Here is a 12000-nt window from a genome sequence, read left to right as displayed (position 1 = left end):
GATGTTTCTCTCTGGCTCTAATGAGGTAATGTTATAAGTATTTAATATCATACCATACATTTAAATGTAAAATCTACAAAGTGTGCATCAAATGTGTCCCAAGAGTCCTATTTACAAAGTCTTCCAATCTTTTTTCTTTTGTATGCTGTTGGCTCAAAGCACATCAATCGAAGTCAGGTATTTCTTTTTCCTTTTCTTTCCACAGGAATAGCAGAGGTTGACACCTGCTTATTAGAAGCTATCACAGTAGTCAGGAGGCTTTGCTGTCTTCTGATTGGGGATTGATAGAGTGCAGGACAATGAGGCTCAGGTAAAAAGAATATCTACAGGGCTGGCATGGTGGCTCATGCCTGTAATTCCACTACTTTTGGAGGCTGAAGTGGGAGGACTGCGTGATGCCAGGAATTCCAGGTCAGCCTGGGCAACATAGTAAGATCCCCTGTCTTTACAAAAAATTACAAATTTATCCTGTCTGAGTAGGTGTACCTGTAGTCCTAGTGACTCGGGATGGTGAGATGGAAGGTTTACTTGAGCCCAGGAGATTGAGGCTGCTGTGAGCCAGGTTTGCACCACTGAACTCTAAGCAAAAGAGCAGGTCCCTGTCTCTAAAAAGAAAAGAAAACAAAACAAAAAAACACGAATGACTAGAACAACCAAAAAGACCTTTTCTCCTTCACTTTTTGCCCAGATTCTACTTTCTTTAACGTGCATCTCCCAGTGTCTAGGGAGGCCACAGGCTTGAGGTCTCTTCCTTTCCTTTCCCTCACATGCCACTGTGGCTTCATCTTAAGTGTCTCAGCATGGCTTCTCCCACTCTCACAGAAACAAGTAATGTGGTGATTTGAGCAGCTATAAGCAATTTTAGTCCCTACCCTACTTGATGTCTTGCAACATTTTGGGATGAGTGTATAGGACCTTTGGTCCCCCTTGGGTCAGTGAGATCTCAGGCCCAGCCTGAATCCTTAATGGAATTGAGATCTGAGTAGAGGAAAAGAAGTAATAAAGGAGATATGGACCAAGTGTCTTCATGCAAGTAAGCGAGACACATTTACTTTCAAATTCAAGCAGTGCAGACACTGCTCAAGACTCAGCTGAATACACACCCAAATTTAAATCTCTCCAGTGACCTGTAACAGCTTTGGGGGATGTTTAATCCTTCTATCTCCTGTTATATGTGGAAGAGAGTCAAAATTAAAGTCTTATTTGGGAAGTTTGTTTTAATTCTAACACCTGATACTCAGGTTTCAACCATTTCCCAATCCTAATCATTAATGGGCAACATAAGGGGAGAATATTGAGAATATTTATTGACCAATCATCATACATTTTTGTCAGCATGTCAGATATTGGTGTGTCTTTTTTACATTATTAACTGAATAATAATGGATGCCCTTTACAGACATTATGACATTATGAAACAAAAAGGAACCCAAAGGAAACAAATGAAGATTGTAATGTGGATGTCTAATGATTTCCCATCAGAACTCTCACACAACAGCCCTGTTTGATGAGAGAAATGAGCAGGAGCACTGTTGTGATGAAGAACTCTGCTGAAGCTCTCCCAGGCATTTCTCCACTAAAGCTTTGGCTTTCTCAAAATATTCTCAGAATAAGCTGTTATTGCCAATCTTTTGCCCGCCAGAAAGTCAACAAGAAAAATGCCTTGAGCTTCCTAATAAACTCTTGCCATGACCTTTGCACTTTCCTTATCCACTTTTGCTTTGACTGGACTTTTCCACCTCTTGGTAGCTATTGCTTTTACTGTATTTGTTTACAGGATTTTACTTGTAGAGCCAGATTACATCTCCCATTACAATTCCTTGAAGAAATGCTTCCAGATCTTCATCACCCTTATTTAAAATTTCATGGAAAGCTCTGCTCCTGTCTGTAGCTTATCTTTTTGCCACAGTTTTGGCATCCATTGAGGGAAAATTTTACTCAACGTTAATTATTCAATTAGAATCAGATGAGGGAAACCAATTGAGAATTTTGTAGTGTTGGCTGTTGTTTGTACTGTTAGTCATTGGTTGTCTTCTAATAGAGTATAAACAAGATGAATTTTATCCATGCAATTTGATGTGAATCCTCTGTCTCTGTGGGCTGTAGGTTCTACGTCATCTCATTCCTTCTTGAAATGAGTTACCCACTTGTAAACTGCCAATTTTTTGGGGCCATTATCCCCATCAGTGTTTTAGAAAGCATCGTGGGTTTCACCTTCTTCTAACCAAGTTTCACCATGAATTTGATGTTTGTACTCTCTTTAATTTTAGATGAATTCATGTTGCTCTTATAGTGGATCTTTTGAACCTGCTCTTATTTTTCTTGATGCCTCAAGTAGCTCCTGTTCAGACACGTTAGAGCATGTCAGTCTGAGTTTATTTTGGTGCAAAAGAAAATTGGAATCCATTCATGTTATTTTTTAATATAACATACATTTTCCTTGAACATTTTAAAGTCCCATTGCATTACAGGGAGGCTTCCTAATACAATAAGGTTTGTTATAGTTAACTTTGAGTGTTCCTACTGATTAGGCAAATTGTTTTCTTATTTCTCCTGGCATAAACAGAGATGTTTGTTGAAGGAGGAATATAATACCAGAGATGAAACATTCTCTAGCTATGTGGAAAGTCAAACGGTTTTAACTAGGCTTCACATGCTTTAAGGGAGGCACAGAGTAACTCCTTAGGCCTACCAGATGCCCTGATGTTATATGATTATCTCTGGTTTCACCAAACATTATTTCAAAAAAGAAACTGAACATAAACAGTCCTGCCTATGTAGCTTATGGTGGCCCTTCAGGTAGTAAAGGGAGGTCAGAGAGAAGGAGCAGAAGGGAGTGCCAGGCAGATGTGCGTATGGCGGAGGAAGCTGTAGTCCTGGTTGGATGCAGGATTCTGCTTGTCTGCTAAGTCCAGGAAGAGAACAGGTGATGCTTCCAAATATCACTCAGCCCATGCCCTATTCCTGCCCTTCTCCAGTGTCAGCAATGAGTGAAAGAGATTAGTGTATCAGGAAGAATAAATATCAGGTATGAACCCTCCAGACACAACCAAAACAGAGGTGATCAAAGAGCTGAAAGAGACACTGTCAGTGACTTACGATAGAGTCAAAGCAACGAGCAAGACTGTAGCAGGAGCTTAGGCACCCGTACATGCATCAAAGACCTCAGCCATCCACCTTCCATCTAAAATGGTTGTAAATTTACCATGCACCAGGTAGGCATCTTAATTCCAACTTCCTAAAACCTGCTATTTCCTGAATTTCTTTGTTATAGCTGCCCAAACAAAATGTCATGAACTGAGTGTCTTAAACAACAGAAATTATTTTTTCACAGTTCTGGATGCACAAGTTCATGATGAAGGTGTCAGCAGGTTCAGTTCTTCTGGGGCCTGTCTGCTTAGTATCTAGATATCTGCCTTCTTGCTGTGTTCTTACATGGGGCTGCCTCTGTGCATATGCACTTCTCATGTCTCTCTGTCTGTGAACATTTCCAATTCTTATAAGAACTCCATTCTGATCGGATTTTGTCCCACTGTAACACCTCATTTTAACTTGATCACCTCTTTTTAGGCTCTTTCTCTAAGTGCAATCATATTCAAAGGAATAAAGGGTTGGCCTTTCAACATACGAATATAGGGAACAGAATTTAGCCCATAACACCACCCAATCCCTTTTCAGTCAATGACTGATGTTTCCTTCAGTTATTCAAATATATGGGAGTCACATTTGCCTTTTTCTTCCCTAGGCCAGGTCCATTAGAAAATTCAGTGGATTCCACCTCAAAATACATTGCAGTATGACCACTTGCATATTCTCTGGTACAAGGCTCTAGAATGTGCCGTGATTCTCTCTCCTGGAGGATGTCAACAGCCTCTATCTGGTCTTTGTAATGTTCTTGTTACATCTCATACCAATTCTCTCCACAGTAGTCAGAGTGATCTTTTACAAATGGAAATGAGATAATATCAATTGTGTGCTTCAAATCTTCTAAGGTTTTTTTTTTTTTTTTTTTTTTTTTTTTTTTTTACTTGTAAGAAGATCTAACATACCTGAGCTATTTCATACCCACATGGCTCTCCCTTACCTGAATAGTGGGAGGTTCTTTAAACGGGACATAAAGAAGAACCTTCTTCAACTTCACCGTGCACTAGTTTGTCTGGAACACTAAAAGGTGGATAACCAGGAAAAATGAAATTTGACCACATGGATTAACTCCTGCTGAGATCATGTGAATGGCATTGAGTCCCTGTGGTGTGAGAGGAGTTCATGTGAATTGGGAGAATCATTTTGTCCATTGAATCAACTAAGTGTTCTCCTGATATAATTAGCAATTAAAAATAATTCTCTGTGAGGATTAATTTTGCATAGATTTATCTAACAATTGTGGCTACACTCTTATGATACTGGACCATATATTTTAATACTATGTGTTGTCTTCATAAAAATATATTTCACAAATTGTTTAGTGGTTTTCGTATTCTATGAGCCTATTGTAGCCACGACTAATTATAATAAAAAAACTATTATGCATTACTAATGCCATTTAATCTTCTGAACCATCTTATTCAGTAGGAGTAATTTTTATCCCTATGTCAATTTTATTAGAATGTGACATTAATTTTATTTCATTAGGACATGGTCTTCACTCACAGACCCATGTCTTCCTCTTACAGACAGGACAGGTAATGTTACTCCTCTCAACATTGTTTCAGGGGTGCGTGGAGGCAGTTTTCCATGATATGGTAATGTTGTTTATTCTAGACTTTTGTAAAGGGTATGTATGAGTTTCTGTAACATTAGATAATATTACATGTACTTATACCTTATAGTATGTATATGGAATAGCTTAAGTGACAAAACAAAAATGGTACAAGTTGAATTTGAGGTTGTTCTGCATTTGTGCATTTGAGTAGTTACTTCCTTGGAGTGTTGTGTGGTCTTGGTAATAAGACACTGTGAATTCTCATTCTAATTCTGCTGCTTAACAGTTGGATAGTTACTTGCAAAGTCCAGCTTTCTCTAATAAACTGAGACCCTAAGTCTTACTCAGACCAGCTCCAAAGTGCCAGCAGTGAGCATGATGCTTGAAAGTCAGGAGACAGGTGGATAATTCAGAAGAGTCAGCCTAGCATCAGAGGAAGCACCTGGAGGTCTTCACAAAGTACCTTCCTGGGCATCCAATCCCCCAGCTGTGAAGCACGTGATTCCTCAAAACTTTTGCAATTTGCATATAGCTTTCTGATTTTCTCAGAGTCTACTCTTAATTATGAACAGAATCAAAGGATCACTAGACAATTAAAAACTATCTCCATCAAATGAGAGTCAGAGAAACAGAAAAAAAGGGAATGCAGAGAAAACAGAGACAAGAAGCAATGGAAACCTTTAAAAGATGATAATTAATATATCCTGAGAGATAAAAGTAGACACCATGCTCATATAGAATAGGACGCAATTAAATTAAAAAATTGACCAGAAAACAAATGAAATATGTGGAATTGTAAAGATAGTTGACAAATTCAATAAAATATAAAGTTAAGAAACTCTCATGTAAAGTAGGAAAAAAGGCAAAGAGATGTTCCATAGGTGCAAATTTTTTTTTAAATATCAACCATCATGAATTTCAAACCAAGAAATCTGAGAATATGTTGAGAAAGACATTAGCAATGAAACAATAAAATAAATTTCCCAGAACTAAAGGATAATCACCATTTTGAAATGGCCCAATTAATGTCCAAACGCCCAAATTTAACATTTGCAGGACTCAGTGCAAGAATACAAATGGTGTCTAACATACCCTATCTCTGAATAATCACACGTTATAAAGCATGTGTTTCCCTGCACCAATCCTGACCCTAAAAGCTGAGAGGTTGGAGGAGCGGGAGGCACAGGGCAGTCTGCTGGAGCAGCAGACCAGAAGCTGGGCTGGGGAACAGGACTGATCCGGTTAAGCTCCTACAGAGCATATCAGGCATCTTGTGTTCCCCCATGCCTCACTTCTAATTTTAGACTACTAGAAAGTCCTTAGCAGCTCCCAATAATACCTCCACTGAGCACAGCACTAGTAGGGAGTGAAGTTGGGCAGTGTGGGTGAACCTGTCTACCTAGATGTCTTATTTGGTCCAATTCAGTTGGCTAACCTCAAAAGCACAGAAAACTACAACAAAAATAGATAAATGGGACTGAAACTAAGAAGCTTTGGCACAGAAAACAAAATCATCAACAGAGTCAACAGACCATCTACAAAATTAGAGAAAATATCTGCAAACTATGTATCAACAGGGAATAATATCCAGAATATACAAGAAACTCAAACAACTCAACAGCAACAAGAAGATATTCTATTATGAATTAGACAAAGGACAGAAATAGACATCTTTTCAAAGAAGACATAAAAATGACCAACAGTATGTGAAAAATGCTCTATATCACTAATCATCACTAATCATCAGAGACATAAAAATCAAAACCACAATGAGATACCACCTTACCCCAGTCAGAATGGCTATGATTAAAAAAACAAAAAATAACAGATGTGGGTGAAGATGTGGAGTAAGAAGAACTCTTATACTCTCTGAATGAAATGTAAAGTATTACAATCTCTATGAAAAACAGTATTTCTCAATAAACTCAAACTAGAACTGTCATTCAATCTAGCAATCTTACTACTAGATATCTACCCAAAGGAAAGGAGATCAGTATATGAAAAGTATATCTGCACTTCTGTTTATGGTAGCAACGTTCACAATAGTAAAGATATGACATCAACCTAACTATCCATCAATAGGTTTGTGGATAAAGAAATTGTGGTACATATACACAAGGCAATACTACTCTCCAAAGAAAAAAATAAAATCACTCATTTTGCAGCAATATGAGTGGAACTGGGCATGACAGATGATGTGTTAAGTGAAACAGGCCAGACACAGAAAATCAAATATAACATGTTTTCACTCATAAGTGTGATGTTAAAAAAAAGGAATGCATTTACATAGATGTAGAGAGTGGAATGACAGTCAATGTAGACTTGGAAGGGTGAGGGGTGAGAGAGAGGTAATAGTGAGACATTAATTAATAAATGCACTCTATGTTATTCTGGTTATGGATACCCTAAATCCCTGAATTACTCAGTATGCAATCTATGCACATAACAAAATTACCATTGCACCACATATATTTATACATATAAAATTTAAAAATAAATAGAGGGCAAATCTAAGCATACCTTTCAAAAATAAAAATGGAGAAGAAGAATGAGAAGGTGAGGAAGAGGAAGATCAGTGTGGCCATAACAGAGTCAATTAGGTATACAGCAGTCAATAAGTTCACCAACAGACTGGATTTTGTTCTACTGTAACTCTCTCATTTAACTTTATCATCTCTTTTTAGGCCCTGTCTCCAAATACAGTCATACTCTGAGGAACTGGGGGCTTCAACATATGAGTAAGGGGAGCACATTTAGCCCAGAACACTACCCAATCTCTTCTCGGTCAACAACAGCTATTTCATTCAGTCATTCACAAATATTGGATTCACATTTGCCTTTCTCTCTGCTAGCCCTGGTCTGTTAGCAAATCCAGTGGGTTTCACTCCTCATAACGCATTGCAATCTGACCACTTGCATAATATTTACTACAGGGCTCTGGTTCAGGCCATCATTCTCTCTTCTGGGGGACATTAACAGCCTCCATCTTGTCTTGGTAACATTCTCATTACACCCCATATCAGATCTCCTCACAATAGTCGAGTGATCTTTTAAGGATAGAAATTAGATCGTATCACTTTTGTGTTTCACCTCCAAGGTTTTCCTGTTGCACTTGCAAAAAGATCTAAATTTCATACTTCAGCTCTTTCACAATCAGATGTTTCTTTATCGATGAGTGGGAAGCTCTCTGCATGGGACAGAAGCAGAATCTTCTTCAGCTTCACCATGCACTAGTTTGTTGGGAGCACTAAAGAGTGGTTTACCAGGACAGATGAACATTGACAGAGTAGATAAACTAGTACTGTGAGTGACTAAATTGCTTTAGGTCGCTGTGGCCTGAGAGAAGTTCATGTGAATTGGAAAAATTGCTGTGTGCATTGAATTAACTAGCTTTCTGATGATATAATTAGCATTTAAACATAATTGTCTCTGAAAATTAAACATTGCATAGATATTCCCAAAAATTCAGGCTACACTATTATGATAGTGATTTATATATTAATAATTTCATTGGATATTGACTCTTCATAAATGTATATTCCACAATTATTTTACCTTTTATGTATTTTATCAACTTTCCCTAGCCTTAACTGTTTATAATAGGAAGCGTTTATTAAGCATTTGCTATATGCATTGAATCTTCAGTATAGCCTTAACTGTTTATAATAGGAAGCGTTTATTAAGCATTTGCTATATGCATTGAATCTTCAGTATCATCTTCCTAGGTAGGTATGATTGCTAGTATCTCAATTTTACATATGAGCTGACGAAGGCACGTGGCAAGGTTGTTGTGAAGGTAGTACCTGCTATAGAGGGCAGGCAGTATCCAGAGCACAAGTTCCTGGTTGCTGTGTTCCACTGCTTGCTCGCTATTTGTTTATTTAGAAGGTGAGAGGGAATGAGGTCCATAGAACAGACACAGGCACTTGTATTGGACTGTTCAGGCAAAACTTTTAATGAGATCTTAGGAGGTGAGGTGAGAAAAAAATTTTTTCTTGAGTAAATAATTTTTTTTTTTTTAAGACATGGTTTCTCTCGGTCATCCAGGTTGGAGTGCAGTGGCAGGATATTGGCTCACTGCAACCTCTGCCTCCCTGGCTCAAGTGATCCTCCCCCTTCAGTCTCCCAAGTAGCTGGGACCACAGGTGTGCACCCACCATGCCCAGCTAATTATTGTATTTTTTGTGGAGATGAGATTTTTCCCAGTTTCCCAGGCTGGTCTTGAACTCCTGGGCTCAAGTGTTCCTCTCACCTGGGCCTCCCAAAGTACAGGGATTACAGGTGTGAGCCACTGTGCCCAGCCCAATACGTTTGTTTTTGAATCATAACACATTTACGTAGGTTTCTAGTGTCCTGTTTCCCCTCCTTTTCATATAAAGATATCTCATATAGATTAATTTTTTGTTGTTGCAATTACAAATTCTCAATGTAGATCATGTATGTGCTTCCTTAATGTGTGCTTACATGCATTTTTCTAGGGAGACGTATCATCTTTGGCAAGATTTGTGGATGCCCTTTTAAATGGCTGAAACTTGGATTATTCTAATAACAATGAATCTAAAATTTTAGAAATCCAAGTGGGAGACTGGTCAGAGAGTTGTCTATGAAAGGATAAATTTGGCCGGGTGCGGTGGCTCACGCTTGTAATCTCAGCACTTTGGGAGGCTGAGGAGGGCAGATCATGAGGTCAGGAGATCGAGACCATCCTGGCCAACACGGTGAAACCCCGTCTCTACTAAAAATACAAAAAATTAGCTGGGCGTGGTGGAGGGCGCCTGTAGTCCCAGCTACTTGGGAGGCTGAGGCAGGAGAATGGCGTGAACCTGGTAGGCGGAGCTTGCAGTGAGCTGAGATTGTGCCACTGCACTCCAGCCTGGGTGGCAGAGCAAGACTCCATCTCAAAAAAAAAAAAAAAAAAAAGAAAAAAAAATTTGAATTCCACTTGCATGGCTTTCCATCTTCTGAGTGTCTTCCGTGTCCTGGTCTTAGAGTCGACGTTAACTTCCTCAGTACTTGGGGTGGTAGAAGGAAGCAGTGCTCATCAGCCCTACAGCCAAGTGTCTGTAGCCTTAGCTCACCATTGTTGTGGCAATGTCAGAGGGGTGTTCTGGAACTTTCAATTACTCTTTCTCTGAGCACATAGAGAAATACAATCACAACCTTTCTGGTATGAGATAGTGACACATACCTACTTCATATTTTATGGAAGTTTACAAAAAGGAAGCAAGCAGATATCCTTAAAAGAGGAATTTTGTTCATGTGATAAATGAGTGACTCACATTTTTTCAAGGTGAATTGTAGCTTTTCTTTCAAAATAGACTTGGTCCCCTAGCTTAGGAACATTGGTAGTAACATCCACTACTACTGTATTTTGTTAACTTCAGAATGCACATTTGTGTATATTTTGCATCTTGGAAATTGAGATGTTAGCAGATTGTACATTCCAAAGATACAGGAGTATCCCTCATCTAACGTTTTGTTCTTACAATTGAAATTCTCTCTCGAAGGGGTGAGGTCTACTTCCTCCTCCTTGAACCTCAGTGGAATTTGTGACTGCCTTGACCAATGGATTATATCAGAGTGCTGCTTTCTGACTTTCGAGTCTAGATGATAAACATGCCATGCAATTCCAACTTGCTCTCTTAGGAACCTGCTCTATGCCATGAAGAAGCCCAAACTAGCTTTTGCACGCAGACCCCATAGAGAGGCCCTGTGTACCTCCTCTAGCTGACAGCTCAGGAGAGGTTCTAGTTGATTGCCAGCATCGGTTTCACTGGATAGGTGAGTAAAGATGTCTTGTGGTGATTCTAGCTTCTGGTTGTTGCACTGTCATCAGCATTCCAGTCCTTCTAACAGAGACCCTAACAATGCAGAACAGAGAAAAGCCAAATCTTCAGTGCCTCGGCTGAGAATCTTGGTTGAGCATGATGAAATGGTTTTTTTATGTCACTAAGTTTTTGGGTGGTTTGTTCTAAGGAATAGTAACTGAAGCAGGATGACTCTTACAATGGATAATGTGTGGTAGCTTAATTGGCTGTGCTTTTCTTTGTTAGTGGCACATAAAATGGCCATATATTTGACAATCCATAGCATCTAGAATTCGGTGAAAATACAGAGAATAAAAAGTCTTTATACTGTGCTGCCAACAATATCTAAGGATACCAGTACCGCTTTGATGTATTTTATAGAGAAGTCCCTAAATGACAAGTATATGCCAAGAAGTGGAATTTTAGGCCAAATTGTCTGCAGTCATAAAATATTAAAATATACTTCCCTAAAAGTAGCTGTATTAACTTACAGTGATAAGAGCAATATATGTGGGTACTGGTTTGCTTATACCCTTTCCATTCCTTGATGGCTGTTACTTTTATAGTTTTGACACGTGATGTATGAAAAAGGCATTCAATCTTAGTATATATTTTCCCAATTATTGGTGGGAGTAAAATTCCCTTTGTATGGTTATTGGCCCTATATGTGTCGTTTTCCGAGTGTGAACTGACTGTTCAAATCTTTCTCTGTCTGGTGGAAAGACTGTTCATAGACATTGTTGGGTAAATCAAAGAAGATTGACTTGTTCAAAAGACAGAGAGGGGGCCAATCAGAACACCTCATGGAGGGGTCAGCAACATTGCCAGGACAGTGGAGGTGAATGCCCAGTGTCCACACTTGTGGACAATGAGTCTGAGTCAGGCAGGGTCAGGCTTTCTGGAAGCTGAGTTGCCCCTCCAGGTTCAGCAGTTCTTAAGTCAGGTGAGATGGCTGTGTACCTGTGTAGGCTGATGTGGATTAATGCACATACAACCCATATGACCAGGAACATCATCTGTCTCAGATGTATATAAGTTTCAGTGTGACCAAGGAGTAAAGTGCCACACATCCAGGCATGAGCACAGTTATCATCATGAGCTCTTCAGCCTAGGATGGCCTGGCCTTGCTCATTCCCGAACATACAGCTGAGCAAAGATGAAGAATCCAGATATCTTTGGGGATATTGCCAACAGTCTCTTTTATCAGCCTAAATGCCACTTCTGCAATAAAATTTGTTTGCCTTTATATAAGTTATTTTGTAGCTTTTTTTATTTTAAAGAAATTAAACCAAACAATAAATTTGATTGTGGAATTTGATCCTGTGTATGATATTTTGTAAATATTTTCTCCTCATCCTCTGCACGTCTCTTAACTTTGTTAATGGTGTATTCTAATATAAGAACTTTGAAGTTTTGATGTAATTAAGTATCTTAATTTCTTCTTTCATATCTATGTGTTTTGTATCTTGTTTCAGGATGCTTTTTCTATCT

General features: G+C 38.8%; 1 protein-coding gene across 5 annotated transcripts in view; it reads right to left on the bottom strand.

Annotated features, from left to right (window-relative positions):
- Positions 1–12000, bottom strand: part of SMIM10L1 (small integral membrane protein 10 like 1) — a 282294-nt gene that overhangs the window by 194056 nt on the left and 76238 nt on the right. The window contains exon 3 of one of the 5 annotated variants that reach the window (XM_024256937.3): positions 4015–10563. The exons of the other annotated variants lie outside the window; for them this stretch is intronic. Within the exon in view, the coding sequence (XP_024112705.1) occupies positions 10473–10563 (91 nt within the window). The 3' untranslated portion in view covers positions 4015–10472. Of the gene's footprint in view, positions 1–4014; positions 10564–12000 lie in introns of those variants that run through there. 5 annotated transcript variants of the gene reach the window in all.

The sequence above is a fragment of the Pongo abelii genome, chromosome 10 (assembly GCF_028885655.2).
Source record: "Pongo abelii isolate AG06213 chromosome 10, NHGRI_mPonAbe1-v2.0_pri, whole genome shotgun sequence".
Classification (NCBI taxonomy): Eukaryota; Metazoa; Chordata; class Mammalia; order Primates; family Hominidae; genus Pongo; species Pongo abelii.
Note: the sequence above shows the minus strand (reverse complement) of the source record. Positions and strands in the feature narration are given on the sequence as shown.